This window comes from Pelodiscus sinensis, chromosome 14 (assembly GCF_052426305.1).
Source record: "Pelodiscus sinensis isolate ZL-2025 chromosome 14, ASM5242630v1, whole genome shotgun sequence".
NCBI classification, from domain to species: domain Eukaryota; kingdom Metazoa; phylum Chordata; order Testudines; family Trionychidae; genus Pelodiscus; species Pelodiscus sinensis.
Window position 1 is genome coordinate 38,667,473 of NC_143065.1, and position 23,853 is coordinate 38,691,325.

Here is a 23,853-nt window from a genome sequence, read left to right on the forward strand (position 1 = left end):
GGATGCTCCCTTCTTGACGGAGATCTTCCTCTCCATGCTTTCTTGTACATTCTCGGCACTGGGAACTGACACAGTGCCACAGAGCAGCCTGACGCCACAGAGTGCCTCAGTGTGGCACCTGCCTCATGAACCAAAACTTGGGCGTCTCTCACAGGCGGCGCAGAGGCCGGTGCTACAGGCTGGAGAGCAGGCTCCATCAAGAGCCCTTTCAGCCTAGAATCGTGCTTTCTTTTGATCCTAGGCTTGAATGACCTGCAAATCTTGCAGCAGTCAGTGAAATGTCCCTCTCCAAGACACTTCAGGCACCCCTCTGGCTTGAAGCCATGAGGCCCCAGATTTCCCCCGCCCCTTCCAGGAAGTGCAAACACCTAAGTCTACACTGAAATTTCAATTAACTACCATCTATTTACAAATGAACGAACTATTTACAAGTAATTAAGGAGAAGAAAAGGTGCTAAGGGTGCACTTGCAAGATCTGCAAGCTAAGCCTTCCAGCAACCATCATGGGCAGCAAGGAGGAACTGAGGGGCCCACAGGGGTACAATCCAGGGGGCTCCTCGGCTGGCCCAACGGGTACTGCAAACAGCAAAAAGCTTCCAGAAGTCGTGCACACAGCACACGTGCACCTAGACAGAATGGACATAAGCAAGCACTCGAAGAACCACCTGCTCTTAAATACCTCCATTGATGGAGTTTCCACAACCTCCCTAAGCAATTTATTCCAGTGATTAAACACCCTGATGGTTAGGAGCTTTTTCTTAATGCCAACCTAAACTGCCCTTGCTGCAATGTAAGCCCATTGCTTCTTGTCCTATCACCAGAGGCCTAGGAGAATCATTTTTCTCCCTCCTCCTTGTAACATCATTAAATAAACTAAGGGATAAAGCCAGTGCTCCATCCACAGAGGGCAAACTTATGTCCCAATCTGGCCAACTGGCTCAGAAAAGGTTCCCCCCAGACTTCTAGGAGGGGCTTTGAGGGCAGGGGATTTGCCTGCATGGAGCCTAGCAAACTGTTCTGGGATTCACCAAGATAATCTGCAGTCGTGACTCCCATTCACCTCCAAGAGGGTTTGATTTATTTTCCAGTCAGAAATTTCCAGTGTACCCAGAATTGGCGTGAACGGCCAATATGTGGCTCTCCACCTTGTGTGTCACAATCAGGACTGCCCTGAGCCCTTTTGGCGCCCTGGGCCCAGGAGCACGGCGCCGCCCCTGGGCGCAGGGTGCATGTGCAGGCCCGCCTGTGGGGCGCAGGCCCGCCCCCCCTCCCCCGGGAGCATGGGCCTGCCCCCTGGGGCACACGGTGCATGCGCGGGCTGGTCACGGCCACTGGCCCCGCAGCCGTGGGGGGAAGAGCACTGCTGGCCGGCGCTGCGAGAGCGGGCGCAAGGCTCCTGACGGCAGCTGTAAGGGACGCCGCACGCCCCTTACAGCTGCCATGAGCCGCCCCTCATCGGTTGGCGCCCTGGGCAGCTGCCCGGCTCACCCATGCCTCTGTCTGGCCCTAGTCACAATTAAGAACAAACCATTTTGCAATTTCTTGATTTGTATTTTTTAAAATACATCTAAAGACATCCACATTTAAACGCAAACTTTACTGCAGATAAGAACAACAGCAACCTCCTTTCCCCCTGTGACGGGGCATCTGACCTGCAATGGCCTAAGAAGGGTTAAATCCAGCCCTGGGAGTCGGCTAAGATGATGGAGCTGCAGCTGAATCAGATATAGCCAATTAGGGCCCAGCAGGGGGTGTATAAATAAGGGCTCCTGGAGGAGGGGGGAGGGGGAGACACTCTCTCCCTCTTGCTCCAGCTGTGAAGGGACCTGACTATCATGGAAGCTGAAGGCTTCTTGACACAGAGAAGGGCTGGGGAGCTCTGGACAGGCAAGCTCCCAGTCGGAGGCATTGCTCTCAAGGCCTGAGTGTATTAGAGCAGCTCAACTCCACTGAGGACATCAGCATTGTGACTTACACTAGAAGAACACATTTAAAAAATTCCAATGTTCTCTCCCAATAGACAAGTTCAAAAGTGAAGAGAGAGCATCTCCAGGGGTCTTCCTCCTCTGCCTCCTTCAGTTGTTAGTGAAAGGTCACGAGCCAAAGGCAGGTGAAATCTCATATATCCACAAAGGTCTGGTAGCTGAGAACGGGAGCAATTCAACATGGCCAACAAATAAACTCCTAGTCAAAAATGCTGCAACACCACAGGCAAGTTGACAGAAAAACTGAACTCTTAATGTGACAGACTTGGCGCTGCAGGAAGAACTCTCGTTATTATTTTACTGGTGAGTGCTTCAGAAGAGCTAGGCAGTTCACACCAGTCGTAGAAAGTCACAATCCCTGTCCCAAAGAGTTTACAATCTACATCATATTAAATCGGTCTCGAGACAGCAATAAGGAGGGATTCAGGGCACTGGGTATTTTCTGTCTGCCTTCTTCTGAGCAGCCTGGAAAGTCTATATTTTTCACCAGCCATATGAGCACCGGGCAGATATGTGAAGCTACATTTCCTTTAAGAAGTTCTAGCTGTAGAAACCCAAATAAGACCAGTCCTTATATTATTATTATCCCACATTGACTCTGTAAAAAACATCTAGAGCTCAGACCTGTGAGTGGCTTTCTACTTTCTACAATGCTCACAGAGACAAGCTATCTATAGCAGGGATGTAAGCGACTAGTCGACTATCCGATAAGCAGAAGCTTATCGGACAGTCGACTAAGGATGCGACTAGTTGCTTCCACTCGCCCTTGCTGCGTCTCTGAGAGAAGCGGCAAGGGGGGATGGGAGGAGCCGGTGCTGAAAGGAGCTGGCTTAAAAGCTGGTTCCCCCCAACACCGGCTCCACGGTGCTCTTGCTACATTTAAAAGGCAGAGGTGAACTCAGGGTGAGCGGGAACTCAAGCAGTCCCCACTCGTCCTAGGTTTCCCTCTTCACCTCTCCCTTTTAAATGTAGTAAGAGCAATGGGCAGCTTTTACTACATTTAAAAGGCAGAGGCACAGCTGGGATAGAGTGCCCACCCCTTACTGACTAATCGAGGAGTCGATGGAAATTCCATCAACTACTTGATTAGGTGATTAATCAAAATTTAACATCCTTAATGCGAAGGAAGTCTTCTCTATACCAAACCAAGCATCACCTCTGCCTTAATCACCTAACCCTTGAGGGAAACCGCCGTTAAAATAAGTATCAGAGATGTTAACTCACTGTGCCCGACTGACCATAGGCACAATATGAACCAACGGTGGAGATAATTACAGTGGGGATATTGGGTTTCCTAGTGTGGAGATTCACATGTTCTCTCAGGGTGAGGACGACGTGTTAATACAGAGACTGACTCATGGGCACTTCCCTTGTGTGAAAACCCAGACCACCCTCCCACCCACCTGTGACTGCCTCACACCCCCGAGGCCACCACATCCATTCCTGGCCTGGAAAAGTAAGGACATTTCCTGTATTTTTACTGTTTTTTAATAAAATCAGGCAGTTTGGAACAAGGAGAGCCAACAGCACATAACCTGCCAGCTTTTTGCAGACCACCAGCAACTGCTCCAGGCACCAGAGTTTAAGAATCACCACGCTAGGCTTTAACCATATAATCACTGTCTGCAATTACAGAATTGCAAATACAGGGAGCGGAGAGGCCCAGGAAGACATGGTGACAGCAACAGAGGATTCTCAATCACTGGCTTGAGGACAAGGGATGAGAAGAGACCATGGAGGGTCGTGCTCATCCTTTGGCCCCTTTCCGAGGGAGAACAAGCAACCAACCCGCGCGTGGCACACTTTTGACTCACACACTGTGAGGAATAGTGATAGAAATGTAGCCATGTTCGTCTGGTGTAGCTGAAACAAAATACAGGACTATGTAGCACTTTAAAGACTAACAAGATGGTTTATTAGATGATGAGCTTTCGTGGGCCAGACCCGCTTCTTCAGATCAAATAGTGGAAGAAAATAGTCACAGCCATATATACCAAAGGATACAATTTAAAAAAATGAACACACATGAAAAGGACAAATCACATTTCAGAACAGAAGGGGGATGCGGGGGGCGGGGGGGGAGGGGGAAGGAAGGTGAATGCCTGTGAGTTAATGATATTAGAGGTGGGGAAGGGTAGATGTCTGTGAGTTAATAGTATTAGAGGTGATAATTGGGGAAGCTATCTTTGTAATGGGTAAGATAGCTGGGGTCTTTGTTCAGCCCCCCGCGGAGAGTGTCGAATTTTAGCATGAATGCCAGTTCAGAGGATTCCCTTTCAAGTGCAGATTTGAAAGTCTTCTGAAGTAGGATGCAGGTGATTAGGTCATTGAGACAGTGTCCTTTCTGGTTGAAATGGCAAGCAACTGTTTTTTCTTTGTGATCCTGTCTAATGTCTGTTTTGTGGACATTGATTCTTTGGCGAAGTGTCGGAGACGTTTGTCCAATGTACATAGCAGACGAACACTTTCGGCACATGATAGCATAGATTATATTACACCGTGAGGAGTCATCAAAAGCACACAGGGAAGGGGGACTGTAGAAGGAAAAGCAGGCACAGAACAACGAAGGAACAGAGCAAAACCAAGAGAAGAACAAAAGAATAAGACCTAGGTCTCAAAAGAAGTTTCTCTTCTGCCTATTCGGGTAATTTACAAATTCCTAGTTTGCAAACAACCTTGTCAGAGGTTTGCTAGAACACTGCCCCATCCTTTACACATCACCAACACTTCAAGGCTGCACCCTCCACCAGCGTCTCCCCACCTCTCTCTCTCTCCAGTGAATCTCACTGGCGTCTTGCTCAGATTGTGAACCACCTGGGGCAGGAAGCGCGGCTCATCCTGTGCGTCCTGTTCCACAACTGCCTCCGTTTCTCCCTATTTCTTTGAGGCTGACAGGGATGTAACACTGAAAGTAAACGCCTGTTTGGCCCAACTGGCCCAGGCCTCCCCTCTCGTGCACAGAGCATAGCCCGGACAGACTGAACTTAGACTGAGAGGAAATAAACGCCACCAGAGCTCCCTTGACGGGAGGTGCAGATACCAAGGAGCATGCACAAGTGTGAGATTGTGTGTTGTAGGTTCTCAACTTTACGAAGCCTGAGTATGGGTCATGTGACTCTATTCAAAGCTCTGCATGCAAACAGCAGCTCCTGCATAGCTTTGGGTGTCAGACCACATTTATGAGCGAGAGTGTTAGCCAGGTTACCAAGGTTTCCCTTTACTTGTTTTGAAAAGCGCCATGGGATCTAACTCCCACCTAAATCTGAGCTTACAAGCGACGCTATAAAACATTTAATATTTAACGCTCTGCACGTCTCTTTACAAGGTTTACTTGAGGTAAAACTTTCTCACAGAGCTGTGGGAGGATGTTCCAGCCATCAGGGGAAAAGGAACCTATGGACGATGGTGACGTATTTATATTTGTTCCCTTCATGTCTTCGGCCCTCATCATAAAAGGCTCTAGATCATGGGTTCCCAAATTGGGGGGGGTGAAGAAATTCCAGGGGGGGTGTGAGGTGACTCAGTCCTCCCCATCAAGTTTTGCTGCCCCGCTCAGTTCCTTTTTTTTCTTTTCCCGCAACAAGTTTTTTTGGTGTGTGTGCGCTTTTCAAAAATCAGAAAGGGGGGGCGTGATGCTGAAAAGTTTGGGAACCATTGCTCTAGATCATGGTCTTAAGGGCATGTACAAGGTGGCCGAATATCTATGAGAACTCCTGGGCCCACATATTCCAGAAAATGGGCACAAAGATACAGATCATAAATGCAGGATTGTATTTCTGAAGAAAAAAAAAAAGAGAACTGTGCATGTCAGAGACCAAAAGAACACTGCAGAGAGTAAACCAGTTTTATTCCTAAAGGCCAATATAAAAACCTCCTCCTCTTAACATTCAAGGGATCGTTAACTTCATGTTACTGCTTGCTGCTACAAGAGGCTTTTGCATTAATCACACGACTTAGCAACAGCTGCAGGAGAATTCAGACTACACACTACAATTACTTACCCATGCTGTATTCTTCCTGACAAAGAGGCAAATTCAAAACCAACTTGCGATCAACATTCAATCTAAATCCAAAAATGCACTTAAATTTAAAAAACAATGAAAATATGTCTTCTGAAATATGGTTTATGAAACCAGGAGATTACAGAATAAAAGTAACTTTTAAATTACCATGCTATGGTTTTTAAAACCCCCTGACAGCTGGCTGCCCACAGAGCGAGAAATGCTTACAGAATCAGTCTAAATTGCTTATTTTTACAGTAAGTTCTGGAAGATTGTCAAATGCCTTAAGTACACCTCAGCGTAACTGTTAACCAATAAATACCACAAGACACTCCCAATACAAAAATATCCGGGCGTATCTAATAAACACCAGAAAGACATCATAAATGGTTACCTGTTTCTAAGGGCTTTGTCTACATGGAGCAGTAATGTAGACTATGGAGATGTGATTTCTGAAGTGCACAAGACGTTGTAAATCCATCGGTCCATGAAGACCCTACAAGTGCACATTAACGGTTCCCTAGTGAGCTTTAATGTAGTGCCAGTTCTAATATTATGTACAACTGTAATGAGTAATATATGCATGGCTCATTACAATATATCCGGAAAGCCCGGGAAAGAACAATTTTTCATCATCCACATAACACGCAAAAATTGCGAAAAATAAACTCCCCAAAATGAAATTAATAAACCCCCCCAAAAAAACCAGATGATCTACATATGATCCTTCATTAAAGCTCAGAGCACGGCTATTACTATTGAGAGCCTATCCTAGCATTTTCAGAAGCTCCAAACTTTCTAATGCTGTGCATTTCAGAATCACTTTAATCACACAATTTTCTTCTGAAAAGGTGGACAAGCTATGAAGACAAGTCAGAGAAGAAGTCATTACAGTAAACTTCCGATAATCCAGCACCTTTAGGACTCAGGGGGTGCCAGATTATCAGATATGCCGGACTATTGGAAGGTGGGGCTATGAAGGGTCTGGGGTGGGGTGGGGGGGATGCCACCCCAGACTCCTCATAGCCCCCCCTTCCTGGAGTCAGCTGCTGGTCAGTTTCAGCAGCGGCTGAATCAGGGACGCCTGGGGTAGAGCAGCTTGGGTGCTGCCGGGTTGGTCCTGTAGCGCCGCCCCTCGGCGCTGCGGGACCAACCCGGCAGCACCCCAGCTGCTCTGTCCCAGGCATTCCCAAGAGCAGCTGGGGTGCTGCCGGATTGGTTCCACAGCCCCGAGGGGCGGCGCTAGGGGACCAACCCGGCAGCACCCCAGCTGCTCTGCACCCAGCTTCCCTGGTTCAGCTGCTGGTCAGTTTCAGCAGCGGCTGAATCGGGGAAGCCGGGCGCAGAGCAGCTCCAATTGTCTGGCTGCCCAGAGCACTTGTGGGTTCCTGATGGTGCCGGACCATCAGGTGTGCCGGAGCATTGGATGCCAGACCAATGGAGTTTTACTGTATTATGGTTTCCCCATTCAAAAAGAACCAGCATCTCCAGTTAGCCTGAATGGCATTTTATTTTGAAGGGTAATTTAAAAAAAAACCAAACACAAAGAAGGGGAATATTTTTATAAGAAGGGTGTAGGGGTGTGTCTGTCTGTCTGTCCATCCTCCTTAACTAGCTGAATTTCACCTGCCTGCAAAATGGCTATTGCTATGAGTAGACTCAGAGAAACAGAGGAGTAGTTAATAAGAAAACAAAATCGTAATGGTCTCAAGTAACTCCCTTCTTTTGATATTACTAGTACATATCTCTACCCCTGCCTCTGTAATTTCCACTCCAATGCATCTGATGAAGCTGTTTTACCCACAGTATCTTATACCTAAATAAATCTGTTAGTCTTGAAGATGCCACAGGACTCCTTGTTGTTTTTAATGGTCTCATAGTTACAGAAACAGACATGAACCCAAATCTTGAGGAGCTTTTAAAAAAAGTGAAATGAGACTAACACAGCTCTTTGCTTGTTTACACATTCGTCTGTGGACTTGTAAAGGATCTAAGGAGCTTTCATTCTAATGGAGAAAAATGCAAGCTCAGACTAGACTAGAATAGGAGCACACAGTGATAGCTGGCAGCACAGATGAGCTGAAGAAATATACTTTAAAGTGGAGATCAGAAGAGATAGTGGGAAGGCACTTGGCTTCCAAGAAGACAGCACAGCAAACCCATGAAAAGGTAAACTTAAAAAAACCCAAAATGGTCTGGTAGCACTTTATAGACTAACAAAATGCATAGGCTGTCTACACACTGGGCCACTTATTCCGGAAAAGCAGCCGCTTTTCCGGAATAAGCTGCGAGCTGTCTACACTGACCCCTTGAATTTCTGGAAAAGCAGTGACGATTTACTGTAAAATTGTCAGTGTTTTTCCCGGAAAAACTATGCTGCTCCCGCTTGGGCAAAAGTCCTTTTTCCGGAAAACTGTTCCGGAAAAGGGCCAGTTTAGACAGCCCAGTAGTCTTTTCCGGAAAAAAGCCCCGATCGCGAAAATGACGATCGGGGCTTTTTTGCGGAAAAGCGCGTCTACATTGGCCACAGACGCTTTTCCGGAAAAAGGGCTTTTCTGGAAAAGCATCCTGCCAATGTAGACGCTCTTTTTCCGGAAATACTTATAATGGAAAACTGTTCCGTTTTAAGCATTTCCGGAAAAAGGTGCCAGTGTAGACATAGCCGTAGACAGTATCATGAGCTTTCATGGGCACAGCCCACTAAGGGTATGTCTAGACTGCATCCCTCTGTCGGCATCCCTCCCAGGCATAAGGGATCTGTCGAAAAAGGCTTTCTTTCTCGACAGATCCCCCTCTAGACTGCCGCTTTTTGCCGACAAAGCGCTGAGTCGGCAAAACACGGTGGCCATTTTTATGCAAATTAGGCACGGGATAGTTAAATCCCTGCCTAATCTGCAAGGTCCACCTGCCTAATCTGCATCCCTCTGCTGACAGTCTAGACATGCCCTAAGAGATGAACATGGCAATTAAGTCAGAGAATGCAAATTAGAAAACAGGAGGCAAGGAAACGCAGTACAGGAGCATTGTGCAAAGCCTTGAGACCAAAGGGCTTTAATTTGAAATAGAAAAGGAAGAAATCCGTAAAGAGATTCAAACAGATGAGGAGTGACAAAGATAAATGTAGAATCAGCAATCTTGGTCTAAACGAGGTGGAGGTGGTAAGGGGATGTTTTAGGAAGATAACATATAGGCATGGGTCTTTATTTTGTCAGTCACTAATGAAACGGGTCACTTCACCTAATTGACAAAGTTATCGCTGACCACAGCGGGAGGAAACGGGAAAGGTGGCTGCCAAAATCTGGAGAAAGTGGATCCAAGGAAGAGTCTGGAATGTCATTCTCGGACACAGCCTCAGAACAACTTTTGGCCACCATCAGCTGTAGGCTAGATGAATCTTGCATCTGCAGAAGTCCAGCCTCTTGGAGTCTTTATTTTTGGAGACACCTCCAGGTTGTCCCTGGCTTTCCCTGTGACCAACCACCTCGACTCTGGGAGGCTATCCCACCGAGATGGAGCCCTGTCCCATACCCAATCTGTATCCGAAACGGTTGGTACCCAACAACCAGGCGCTACTGGACTGACAGCTCTGCATGTGGCTGCGCCCTCAGTTAGGGATGTAAGCAACTAGTCAGCTCTCCAATAAGCAAAAGCTTTATCAGATAGTCAACTAGTCATTTCTGACCCCTTTGCTGCCTCGATTAGAGGAAGCAACGTGGGGAAGAAGGAGTAGGTGCTGGGGGGAAGCCAGTTTAAAAGCAAGTTCTACCCAGTACCAGCTCCTGCACCCTGCCTTGCATCCTTTGATAGAAGCAGCAAAGGGGTCGGAAGTGACTAACCAGCTTAAAAGCCAATTCCACCCAACACTGTCTCCACGGGGGCAGGGAAGATAGGGAGGCAGAGGCTGGTGGGGACGGGGTGCAAGCCGGGATTCCTGGCTCATGCCCAGTCCCAGACGCTGCACCTCTGCTTTTTAAATGTATTGAGAGCCTGCCGGGGTCACCAGAGCTACTCCTTTATTGCTGAGGGGAACACTTCTAGCTGGTGAGCATGCACAGCAAACATGGAACGGACATGAGCACACACTCAAATAAAACGCCACCACCACCATCTTCATCTTAGCGGAAATCTATTGTTTGTTCAAGGTGCAGGATCACTGTGTGCCGTTAATAACAGAGAATAAGAGAGCATCATCCAGAGTTTGTCCTGTTGCAAAATGTTTTTGCTTTCATAGTTATTTATATATTTTTAAGACCGTTATTTATCAGTGGGGGCAATAAAATAGTATTTTGGAATGCTGACTCTTCCCCCTCCCCCCCAGAAACTCTTGTATCACAAATAGATATTAAATACTTTAAAGGCAGATTACTTGATTTAAATTTAACAGGCATTAATAAGCTCCTTAATGCTTATTTTATGGTTTGACAGGAAGCATAATGTCTTACAGTGACAAGTTCAACTAATAACCTCTTGACCAGTCATGTCCTATTTGCTCAAATAGGAGACTCAATGCCAAAATTAATATTCTGGTTTCTGTTAAAGGCAGCTTGCCATTCTGGAGTATAACTGAACCAGCAGAATCTACATACTGTGGGTAAATACTATCCCCGACCAATACCCAGAAAGCCTTACAGGCCCCAAAAGTAGGATATAGAGACCACGAGGAACCAGTGAGCTGTGTGAACATCTTCCACACTATGTACCTATGAAAATATCTGGTCCCCATCTCCACAGAAAAACGCCACAATCCCCTGTGTGGCAGGGCAGTTTTATTTTACAGGTGGGGATCTGAGACACTGAGTCATTAAAGTGACTTTTCAAAGGCCACACAGGAGTCTGCAGTAGGCCCTGGAATTTAACCCAAGTGAGAGTCAGTACTCTAATCACATGTCCATCCTTCCATCTCTCACTCCTTGTGATGACATCTTATCCTAGCCCCAGTGAAGCGAATAGCAAACTCCCTACAATCTGATGTTCACAAAGAGGCTCTGCTGCTATTCCACTCCTTGAGCAGAAGAAAAGCCTCATGGAAGTCTTCTATGTACAACTCAGTTCTTTGGGATGTGTTCAGGGAGTTGGATTTGGCCCTGAATCTCATCGAGTACTGAACGCTACAGAGCGCAATGATTCATGGATGGCAATTTGACATGCTTACAGGTCACCCATGGGGGAGGAACATACAGTAAATACCAAGATAGCCATCTCATCTATCACATCTGTTCACAAAGGGACAAAACAATGTTCTCTCCTCTGAGGAGCCAAAGACACAGCTAAACTGGCATGGAGCAATGGCAGTATTTTAGGTGCCCATACAGAGAATGTACATCCCCAGCACATTACACAGTGGATTTTAGCAGGGCAGCTGGAGCTGCTAGTGCACACTGCTACCACCCACTGCTCCTGAAGAGGTACTAGACCCTGGGGAGAGATTTTGCCCTAAAGTAATCCCAATGAGAGTAATCACGCTCAACCAGTGTAAACGTCTAGGTTTGCCTCCAACCAAAAGACAGCTTGAAAAATAGATCTGTTCAGAGAAACAGTTTCTACCCACCCTTTGCAAAGCTTGTGGGTGGAATTAAGAAGAATAACCTTTCTATGCTCCAAACTGAACACATCCTGAAATGCAACAAAGACACTTCATATTGAAGGGATGGTAGAGATCAGATCTGTTGAAAGAACCCATTTTCTATTAACCAAGCCAAATAAATGCCCAAACACAATGAAGCCTTGTTCAGGGAATAGTCTGACAATATGCTAGAAGATGAAATAACAATAAATAATAAAAATAATAATAATAATAATAGTCAGCTTGTTAAAGGAATATCAGTTAAATTCCTTGTGGGTTCAACCAGCCAAAGATTCCATAACACAACAGGACTCGATGGAATCAGCACCTAATTTTAAAACTAATTAGCGAAAGTTCTTCTTCACACAGCGCATAGTCAACTTGTGGAACTCCTTGCCAGAGGAAGCTGTGAAGGCTAGAACTGTAACAGAGTTTAAAGAGAAGCTAGATAAATTCATGGAGGTTAGGTCCATAAAAGGCTATTAGCCAGGGGTAGGAATGGTATCCCTGGCCTCTGTTTGTCAGAGGCTGGAGATGGATGGCACAAGACAAATCGCTTGATCATTGTCTTCAGTCCACCCCCTCCGGGGCACCTGGCGCTGGCCACTGTCGGCAGACAGGCTACTGGGCTAGATGGACCTTTGGTCTGACCCAGTACAGCCATTCTTATGTTCACCTGTTAAAGGAGCAACAGATCTGTTTAGAAAAAGACCACTGCTATGCAGTGAGGTTATGCACTGAGATGGGTCTTATTCAGCTCTTCCTTTTTGAGGGTAGGGTTTGTAGATTACCATCCAGATTTTGTTTTTGTTTTTTTTTTTTTTTTTGAGCAGCAGGAAAAAAAAGTGACAGATTAACAGCTCTTCTTGCTACAGAGCTGATGGGAGATTGCACTAACTGCGCTCAGGCTATCATCCACCACTTGTTTGCTCACATGTCTCAACCCTGACATGGAAGGACCCCTGCCATCTGTGAGTGGGCAGTGCCATGTCCACCTCCGTTGGGAGCACTGACTCTCGAGAGCAAATTAGCACCAGTCGTGAGGGGCTGTGCAAGCATCTCTCAGCTGAGACTGAATTCTTAAGCCACCAGAACAGCTAGCCACTCTGAGCCACCAAATAGCCACACTTGATATGAATTAGCAACTTAGAGGTGAAAGTTTCTCTTCCTGATTCCTCCACCTCATCAGGATTAATAGCTAATTCTTGAAATACAACTCCCTCGGCTATGATGTGCTACCACATCCATCTAGCTTAGTGTGAACAATCCCCTGGTATTTGGCTGAATGCTGCTTCCAACCTGGAATAAGTGTGCTTTCAATTTGCAAACAAGTCACCAAACTTTTGGGTGGTAAAGGAAGCAGATATTCTTGTTACAAGAATAAATCAAAGGTATGAGATAATCCATGTCTCTAAAAGGCCAGGACCTTGTTTGAAGGCAACAGCGCCACACCAACATTACTATTCTGGTTTACCACTCTGTTTCAAAACCACGATCCATGGAAATCTGTGGGAATCCACAAAGTGCCATGGCAGATCAGATCAGAGCTCTATCTATGGCCAGAACCAGGACATTCAGAACATGGTAGAACAAACCCATAATGGACAATTATGGAATAAATCTGCCCTCAGTAGAAAATTCCATTTCCAGTTGGGTTATTTTTGTGTCTTCTCTTTCTATAGAAGTCCAAGACCCAGATTTCCAATCTGGATCCAAACTTCTCCATTGTTTGTATCCTGGAATTTTATTTGGACCATTACAGAAACAGAACACATCTACCAAGTTTAGTTCCAGAACCAGAATCCCCAAAAGTTTGGATCTGGGATTTTGGTTCAGGATCAGTTTCAAGACCTGTTCCGTCATTCCTCCACCTAAACAAACATCGGGTTATAAACAGTTTCTTTAAAACGCCCCGACTCATTTTTTCCAAAACTGAAGACAAACGTTTCCTTGTGAGATGACAAGATAAACTGCTGGGGAAAGGGACTAGGTCTTTAGCTAGGGAAGTTGCCAGTAGCAAGACAACTCTGGTGAAAGTATCTGTGTCAATGGTTTTAAGGAAAAATGCTATTAGTCATAAAGGGCAAACATACAATACACGATAAGCAAAATGTTCTCACAAAAGGAAAGGCTTCAGAACTTTCCAAGCTCTTAAGGAAAACATTCTCAAGTGTGCATTTCACAGTGAGATCGCTGAGCAGTGCCAAAAGTGAGAGCATTCCAAAATACATTTATCTCAAGTAGAAAGTTATGCCACATCCCTGCCCAACTGTACTTTGTGGGTGTAATATACACTGGCACACACAATTATGAGCAGCTCAGCTTGTCTTAAGAGGGTGTTTGCAAGTGATACAGATGTGAAATCCACAAAGTAAAATGAACTGAGGCCCTGAAGCTGGAAGCACAAACAAGACAATGTATCACCACCACTCAGTAACAAATTATTCCTCGTTACTGTTTAGAAAAGAAAAGTACTAGGGGAAGCAATATTCTGACCACTTACAAATCTGTGTGGGAACACAGTTTCTGCATATTCAGAAGACAAGTATGTGCTACCGTGAATGGAGACCCCAGACTTGGAGTGGAGAATGAGGCTTCCCTGGAAAAGAGTAGTTCAACCTGAACAAGGATCTCAAACCAACTGGATTTCCATCAGCCCAAGGAGGAGCATACTGTAGATCAGAACACTTCGCTCATTCTCCAAGAGCCAAGCGAATACGTACCATGTTCATCACTGTGAGGATGAATCTTTGGGCTGCCTCGGCACCATGATATTGCACCATATCAGCATCAGCCACTACCAGGGTTTCTACGGTGTATTCATTAGTGAGCCGAATAGCATTTCTTCGCTCCCTCCAGTCATTGGCTGGTTTCATCTTCTTTTGTCTCTTCTTTTCTAGAAAATAAAGTAGATATTAAAGAATCCTCTAGGTCTAGCAGGCGGGTCACAGCAACATGTTTATATCGTACTCTGGCTGAGATTTCCCTCCAAATCCAGCCTGGAATGACCTTTAAGTAAATTAAGTTTCCATGTGATTTGTCCCTCAGCAGAACCAGTCAGGAGTTTCCATTATGGATGCATGCATCACTGTCTATGGGCATTTGTATCACACCATGAAAATCTATGCAATGAGACAAGGGGAGGGAGGGAAGATGGACATACTGTAAGAGAGTTAATTAAAAAGAAAAACACAAAGTAGAGAATAAGTTACAGTTGAACCAGAAATGAAATCTCACTGTGGCAAGAACAGAAAGTGAAAATCCTGCTAAGGGGGGAGAAAAAAAAGAAAAGAATCTGCACATTTTAATGGAACATAGCCAAGGAAACAATAGACAAGGAAAGTCTGCTGAAGAAAGGTCACACAAGCCAGATTCAGGATGGGGACAGTACTGTGGCAGCATTAAACTAGGGTTGTAAACATGTACACAGTAAACCTCTGAGCCTGAGCTCATTGGTAAATCTTCACAGTTATGTGCAGCTTCTCCTCCCCCTCTCTGCTGCCTCTGCCGGGGAGGCACACACACGTAAACATGTACATTTACCTAAATAAACGCATTTTAACATCCCTAGTTTAAACCAGGGAATGACCATTGGGGAAAATTTTCCTCTATCTTCTACCCTCAGAAGGTTTTGTTTTAGCCAAAGAAGTTGTAAAAAATTCCTGTGGTATTACGATTGGTGCACTTTAAAAATGCACATGGTGTTAAATAGTTGTTTGGCCACTGAAGCAGAATGTGGTAGATTTGCCATCACTGGGAGTCATTTGTTCTTTTCGAAAAGCATGAATTGTTGGGCTCTGAATCCTCGTGTGAAATTTATGGCCTGAAATACACGGAAGGTTAGGCTAGATTAACTGAATGATTCCTTTTGGCCCAAAATTCTACGGAACTACAAAAAACTTTAGGGACCCCAGAAATGAAGCAATTGTCAGCTACTATACAAGGAAAAATAAATACTATATGGTATGAACTTAATCACTTCAGCGAGGAAATTAAAGCAAAGGCCAAGTGACAAATACATTCATAAACTGCCCTCTTCACAGGTGAGAAATGTAATTCATTTCACAGCTCAGCGAGAGATGTATAAAGCAGCTGACAAATGAATCAGGGACAAGCTGGGCACAGATGTGATGTTAAAGTTATATTCCTCATTACAGTCATAAAATGTATTCAAGTTTTCATCCGTAAAATGAAAGAAAAGCAAATGAGTCCCTAGAACCAATTTATTTTGCAATGTGCAAGGTACCAAATCCCAGCATTCACTGAAATTATTAGCACTTGTGCTTATTGCTACAGGTGTAAAATATTATAGTAAACCCTTGTTCATGTGAGTACTTCCACTGAAATTGTGGCATTACTTGGGGAATATGGGCGCAATCCATGCAGTAAAGTTTCCCATCAGGGTGGCACAATCTGCCCCTACCTTCCCATACAAAGCACTGATACAGTATAATAAAGTGGATACGCATTTCAAGCTGCAAATAAATCCTAGAGCAAGGGCATTCTAAAAACACACTGCCTTGGTTTCCAAAGCAGAGTGTAGTAAAACTCTCTTTACTTGCTGAGAAACAGAATTCTTCTGAGCATTTTCTATTGTGGGATTTGCCTAGTAAAGCAACATTCTGCAATGTTTATTCAATGATGCTGGTTTTCCAGAATCTGTTTACTAGCTCTCTTACATAACACAGCTAGAATTGCCCTACATTACCTATCTGGTAAATATGCTAGCATCCCAATAGTCTGTTTCCCCTTAATGAATCTGTCTTATTCAGACTGCCAGACACCAATGATTGTTAAGCTCTCTCATGCCCACCTGAAACTGACACCAGCACTTCTGTTCATTCATACATTCATTCCATCTCCTCAATGCACACATTCACACATGTTCATCCCAGCCGCGCTCCCAGTTGTCTGGCAGTCATTCCAGAACTGCTCTGCGCGGGCTTTTGTCTCAGACATCAACTGTCAGCACTTGGTGCATTTTTTTAAACTTAAGAAAACAGCCATGACATTCAATGTCTTTTTCAAGCACTTTGGAAATACCCTGTTGCAGATAACACGAGAGACAGGAGCCTCTGTGTAAGCCAAAAGGGTATACAATATTTCAGGGTGCCCACAAATCACGAGGAAATACCCGCTGGCAGCTAGAGGAAAACAAGTCCTTCCAGAGATTTGTAGTATCAAAGACTTCATGGCCATTACCGAAAGCCATACAATCATTACAAAACTGCCTGCAGAGGAGGGAATCTGTACATGCTTGAGTGCTGCAAAATAAAATAAAATGGACTGACTGTGAATCCTAGAAAGGAGGAGAGCGCGGCACACCTTTGACTTGCCAGCAATGAAAGGGAGATGACTTCATCCAACTACAGTGAATAAGCTTCTGTGTTCTCTGTCCATCCAGAGAGACTTGTCCTAAGCTGCAACACTTCATTCAAGTGTTGTGTCGTGGAATGTCGGACACTGGGGCTCGTGACTGCAGGGTGACCCGTGGGGGTGCTAAGGCAGCTCCCTGCCTGTCCTGGCGCCTAGTGGGGGGAGGGAAGAGTGCACAGGGTGCCCCTGCCCTCAGCACTAGTTCCGCACTCCCATTGGCTGGGAACCGGCTGCTGGCTGGTTCTGAGCACAGCATGGTCTGTGGTGCCAAGAGCGGCAGGAAGCATCCTTAGCCCCCCTGCTGCACCGCTGACCGGGAGCTGCTCAAGGTAAGTCCCTCCTGCCCCAGACCTGACACCCCCAAAGCTGGACTCCCTCTTCTACAGTCCAAAGCTCTCCTCCTCAGCCCGATCCCAGAGCCCCACTCCAGTCTAATTATGTCGGGTCATGGGCATCAGTAATTTTCTTCAACTGGGTCATGAGAAAAAAAAGTTTTAAAAATCGCTGTTTTAATGGTTATCCTATAACGATACACACAGGGCTGCAGGAGATTTATTCCAACAACACAATTTCAAGTTCGAGTTGGCCTTTCTGAACCTCCTCCAGGGAGTGGCATCTTCCTGGAAAGCAACAGGATTTCCCCAACAGAATCTAAGTCCTTACAATTCCCAAATGAACTCAAGGGACAAATCTTCAGATGGTGTGAATCAGCCTCGCTCCACTGGGCTAGGCAGACTGACACCAGTTAAAAATCTGGCCCTATGCCTTTATAACTCACAGGAGCAGTCCTTATATCATTTTTAATCCCCCCTCCCCTTAAATTAAAAACACTCCTTTTAAAGTGTGCTATAAATATAAGTCACATAGCAGTGTGGGCCAGTGTCAAATGCAAGAACATTTTTACATGGTTGCCATAAAATACAGAAGAAGCTAATACAGACTGCTGGAAAGCTCTGCAGTGCATTGGATTCGATTCAGATATCTGACGGCCAAAAGAGATCATTATGATCACCTACTGTGATGGCCTGCATAGCTCAGGGCCAGAGATCCTCACCCAGTACTTTCTGCATAAAGCATTAGTTGGACTGCAGGTTTCTGCAATAAAATTGTATTTAATACAATACCTTTGAAATTCCTGCATGCAGAAGCAACGAGCTAGTTATGAGCAACTCTGTGGTTCAGGGAATCCGGTAAGGTAAAAAAAGATCTCTCTCAGGATCTATGAAATTAAAAAAGCTCTCTAAACATACAGATGAGAACCGAGGGGCTCATGTTTCACACAAGACAAGACAGGACATAGGAGATAAAGAATGAAATCCAGACAATCTAGGTACACCTAAAATCTACCTGCCTGGACAGCAGACACCTTTCAACTCAAAGACAATACATGCTAGGGAGGCTGACATTTAGCTATGGTGCCTTTTTAATTGCAAAGGATTTGGGTAACATTCAGCCTTTTTCTGCCCCCTTTTTGGAAAGGGGCATACCTTGCTCTATAGATTCTCTGTACACCGATGCTTCCCTATGCCTCAGCAGCAGTAAAGGTTCTGTTTCATAGAGCAAAAGAGGGTCTAATCTCTCCTCCTACACTCCTTCAGCAAGCACACTTTTCTGTGTCTCTTTAATGAAAAATCTCTTCATTGGAATGCATCTCCAGAATCACCTCGCTGGCAGAGACTGGTAGAATTCCTTGCACCAGCCTTGGTGCTGTGTGGAGGTGGGGATTTCAAAAGGAGTCTCTGGGTGGCCCTTCCTCCAAGTGTCTACTGTGGAGAGGCAGTTTCAAGGTGCATCCGTGGAGGTCACTGAAGAGATGCTGAAAGAGGACATGTGCTGGCCACGCCCCTTTCCAGCCACCATCACCCACTTTCCTGTCCCACCTCTTCTGCGCTCATTTCCCCATGCCCAGGTCCTGCAGATCTGAGCCGGGAATGACAAAATCTTTCACAGCAGTCAGGAAGAGTAATGCCAAGCCAGCAGCCCTGTTGGCACCCAAAGATTTTCAGACTACCCACTAGAGCTGGTGGGAAGGAAACGTACAGCCGGGTAATGCAAGGTGAGCTTCAGCAGCCCCAGAGAAATGGAATAGATCCTGTGTTCAGAGAGCCGGCACTCATCCCAGCTGGCATTCTGAAGCCCTTGGCATCCAATGTCCACTTGTTCCTTGCCAGCGACACAACTATGATGCGGCTGTTGTGGAATTCTTAAATGAACTGTCAAGAACCCCCTCCCCCCACACATACTTTGCTATCCCAAAAACTTTTCTTTATTTAGGAGATCCTGCTTGCCCCATAGCTCAAAGTGACTGCTGCTATTAAATCGGGCCTGGGCTGGGACTTGAATCAACAACCTCAAACCCCATGTCATCTCCCCTACCACCAGGTGCACCTTGAAACGCAGCTGACCTCACACAGATCTGGAATCTTACGCTATCACACTCACCTAAGGCTCACCAAGAACTTACCATATGAAATATATTAGGGACACAGGAATCAGTGTCAAGCTATGAAGAGCTTTGTGGCCAATGGACAATTCAGAGCAATCCCCTAAATTAGGGGAAAACTAAACCACAAATGTCTTTGCTGGAAATTGCCTTTGATCTGTGCAGTGTTCCTCTCTATACAAATGCCTTCCCCTTATATGTTCATACCTCACACAAGGCCACAGCTCCAAACTGGACTCTCACCAGATGTTCCTGCTTCCACACATGCAACCAATTTTGCTTGCATAATTGAATCATGTCAACATCTGTATGTTGAACTAGGGCAGTTAGATGCACAAGTACCCCACCTGCATGCGAACTGAATGCCCAAACCAAGTATCATGGATACAAACAGCTTAAAATAGTGAGGACAAAAGATTAAAGACCACAGATGAAAATCTAGCCCACAAATGTATGTCCTAAATCCAATATAAGTGGAATAAGTTAATACAGGCATCACCTAGAGCTAAACTTTACATCAGAATTAAAGTTTTCAAAAATCTAATAATATTTAAAAAATATAAATCCAGCAAATAGTTTTTGAAAACCATTTAAAACACAGAAAGGTGGGGGCAAGAGGGAGTTTGTTTGGGTTTTACCTTCCCTAGCAGTGTTTGAAACCCAGACAGTCCAGGTGCTGTGCTTGAGGGCCAGGAGGGGAAGTGAACTAAAAACAAAAGGGAAACTTACAAGGAAAAGCAAAGTCTAAACAAAATACATGTTCCATTGTTAGACTAAATAATCCCATGGGGCTGCCAGAAAGACAACAGAGGATGTTTATTTTCAAAAGATGCAGAGATTTAATCTTCTCATGTTTGAATGCACAAATGCCATTTGACTCAATGCTCTGGTCACTCAGCCCGGGTACCTAACTACTGGCATTTATAAGTGCAAGAGATTCAGAGATGCTATGGATTCACTCGGCTCCTGTGCTAGGTTTCCAAAGAACCCAACTTAGCTAGCGGACTATGTTACTACACTGAATGGAAGTCAGTACACATTAGGGATGTTAAAAAATAGTTATTACTGTAACCATATAGCCACTAAAAATTTTAGCAGTTACACAGTTACACTCTGGCTCCCTGGGAGCAGGGCCGGCAGCTACTGCACTCCTGGCTGCCACCCTCCACCCCCAGGGAGCCTGGTGTATGCAGGGAGGCAGCTGCCTCGGATAGAGGGGGCAGCAGTCGGCTCTTAACCCTAAGTCGGCTTTTAAGCTGGCTCCCCACACGTCACCCTGCACTGCTGCTTCTAGTGCAAAGGCAGCAGCACAGGGTAGCAGCCAGCTCTTTGAGAACCGAACCAGGAACCATGTGCAACCGTTTGGGTAACCGATAAGCTAATGCTTATTGGTTACCTGTTTAAACGGTTACACTCTAACATCCCTAGTACACGTGCTGCTCTACCGGAGACACAAGGAAGGCTGTTACAGCGCAGGCTGATACAGAGATGTGAATTCCAATTTCACTGCAGATGTTCCAATACACGCTGGATCTCATCCAAAGGTCATGGGATGTCAACGGAAAGATCCCCACTGGTTCCCCTGGGCTTTCTATCAGGTCTTCTGCATGTCAGATACCTTGCAGCTGCAGTTTTCACATACACAGTAACAGAGAGAGATTTTTTTCCACCCAAAACCACAGCAATCGTGAAGAAAGAGCACATTTCCTCCCTGCTCCACTCCTGACAAGTGCTCCCTTGGCACTTTTCCTCTGGCTGAAAAGGAAGTGAAGTAACGCTTTCTGCACCCACAGCACGTACTGGGACAGGGCTGGGCCTGCCCAGAACTAAGGGGCCGCCCCCTCAACTGTGGAATCCCGGAACCTGGGCCACTACTGGAATCCGGGGGCCACAAATCAAAGAACAGAAACAAGAGTAAGAAGCAAAGGCTGAAAACCAAGGAACCGCCAGGGGACGCTGAGCAGAGACCTGACCGCACCCAACGCTCCTCAGAAGTGTCTGCGCTGTCGGTGGACGCTGCCCAGATGAACTCTCCTCAGAGAGGTCACATAACACAGGACCAAAACCGGGGGGAAACAGAGGGGATACGAGGGATCGCAGGTCCTGAGCTCAGCCCCACAGGTACGAAGGCAGTGCTTCCAGGAAGATGCCTGGGCTACTAAGCGGATCCTGCCTGGCTGTTACTGTGGATGCTACCCGCTTGACTCCTGAGCTCGGCCTCCCTTCTTGATTCCTGTGCTCCTTATCCCAGACCGTCCTCTGTTTCCAGACCCTTCCTCCCTCCAGGTCCTGCTCTGACACCCTACCCTAATCCCGGCTTCAGCTCTCACCTTTAGCTTAGCACCTCACTCTGACCCCGGCTCTGGTTCTAGGTTCCTGACTAACCACTAGGCATGATTACCGACAGCCTGTCCCTAAAGAAAGTCATGCAATTCTGTAGGGCCAAGAATGTTGGAGAAGATGCAGGGAAAATGCAGCCTGAGCAGTGGTTCTCAAACTTTTGAGCTTGTAGTCCACCTGGTTCAATGCAAACCTTTCTGTGGGCCACCAGTTGCTAATGGAAACTCGCCGTTAATTACATAATTATACCCAAGTCATTTTGCTAGTGCTACAACTAGGGACAATGTTTAAATTTAACCAGTAAGAAAGGAAATATTGACAAATTATTAAACGGAATAAGCACTTCAACTTTCTCATGTTAGTTTATCAAATTTCATTTTAAATAAAGTAAAATATTAATTTATGTCCAACACAAAAGGTTTCCATGTTTTCTTTATTTATAGTAGGTGGTAGCAGTGGGGAACATTTTTTGGGTCAGGAGCCACTGATTCACAGAAAAATCAGCTGGGGACCACACAAGTGAGAAGCAAATAAAAACAAAAAATAACCAACCAACCAAGGCCCAAACAAACGAACACAAACCTTCAACCCTCACTGATGTGCTCCCCCCCCCCAACACCTCACCCCTCTGACACTCCAGCCCCACTGGAGGAGGACTGAGGTTCAGGGAGGACTGAGGTTCAGGGCTCCCCATTGGCCAAATTTACTCTTCTGGAGTTCCAGAGTCAGTGGATTTTGTGGACTCCCGCTAGGCTCTGGGATTGGGACAAAAATGGGGGGTACAGTGTGTGGGACAGGGCTGTCAGCGAGAGGAATGGCGGTGCAAGGTCTGGGTGGGAGGTGGGGTGCAGGAGTAGGCAGGGAGTAGAGTGTCTGGCCAGGGAAGGGGGCAAGAGAAATGAAAAGTGCAGTGTGTGGGCAGGAGGGAGGGTGCAGGAGCAAGGGTGGGTGCAAGAGTGGGCTGGGGGTAGGTTGTCTGCCAAGGGGGGAGGGCGCAGGAGCAGGCTGGGGGGGAGGGTAATCTGGCCAAGGGCAGGGGAGGATGCAGGAACAGGCTGGGGGCACGGGGTCTCAGCCCGGGGAGTTGCATGAGGAGGCTGGATGTGTGGGGGTCTGGGTGGTGGGGCACCTACTTGCCTTCACACCCCACGTAGCTCCAAAGCACAGCCTCCTGCTGCTCCCATTGGCTAGATTCTAGCCAATGGGAACAGCAGGAAAAGCTTCCAGGCACCACGCGCATGTGCTGCTGTTCCTCCAGCCAGGGGAGGAAGAGCTCTTCTTCCGAGAGCCGGATCACACAGTGAGGCTCGGGGCTTTCTCCCTCCCCTGCCAGCTGTGGGGGGGAAGGGGAAAGGGCTGAGCTAGGGGTGTTAAATTTCGATTCATTAACTAATTGTACAGTCGATGGGATTTTCATCAACTATTTGATTAGTCGATAAGGACTGGCACAGCGTTCCGCCTTTGAAATGTACATGTCAAAGTTGGAACACTGCCGCTGCACCCCTGCCCCCTCCCACAGAGCTGAAGCTGGGGCGAACCAGCTTTTAAGCCGGCAGCAATTTGCTGGATTAGGCCTGAAGACAGGAGTGGGCAAATAGGGGCCCACAGGCTGGATCTGGTCTGCCACACCACTGTAGTCACCTGAGTTTCTGCAGGTATGGGGATCCCTGTTCCCACGGATCACTGCTCCCAAGGCATGGGAGCTGCGATCGCCCATTCCTGCAGAGGTGCAGGTAAATATAGTGGCAGCAGCCCACCAGGGGCTAACCCAGGTGACCCGCTGCTGTTTTACTGTACACTTCTGCCTTAGAAGAGTAAATTGCTTCACCTCCCTCACCAAAAACATCAAAAGACGCTATTTTTCTTTATACCGCAACTTTCAGTGCAAACCACTTCATAAATGTAGCCTCCTCTGCATAGCACTTCGCTGGCTACTGACAGAGGGGGAACATGGCAGCACCAAGAGTTTGTGACAGGAAGCAAAGGACACTGCAATCCATTTTCAAGCTGCAAATGAAATTGTCTTGAGACCGATTACTCAAGCTGGACGACGGGCAGCACAATAAAGCAAACAGCCTTACTCTGGTCATCTTCAACATAATGCCCATCAGGGCCTCGTCACCATGACCTAGTTAAAGAGCAGCA

The 23,853-nt window shown here is 46.3% G+C and overlaps 1 protein-coding gene across 3 annotated transcripts in view; it reads right to left on the minus strand.

The window, feature by feature from the left end:
* The window catches only part of ADAMTS17 (ADAM metallopeptidase with thrombospondin type 1 motif 17), a 323,015-nt gene that overhangs the window by 271,294 nt on the left and 27,868 nt on the right, over positions 1 to 23,853 (minus strand). For all 3 annotated transcript variants that reach the window (XM_075896952.2, XM_075896951.2, XM_075896953.2), the window contains exon 4: positions 14,273 to 14,445. In XM_075896952.2, coding sequence (XP_075753067.1) covers positions 14,273 to 14,445 — 173 coding nt within the window. The remainder of the gene's footprint in view (positions 1 to 14,272; positions 14,446 to 23,853) is intronic.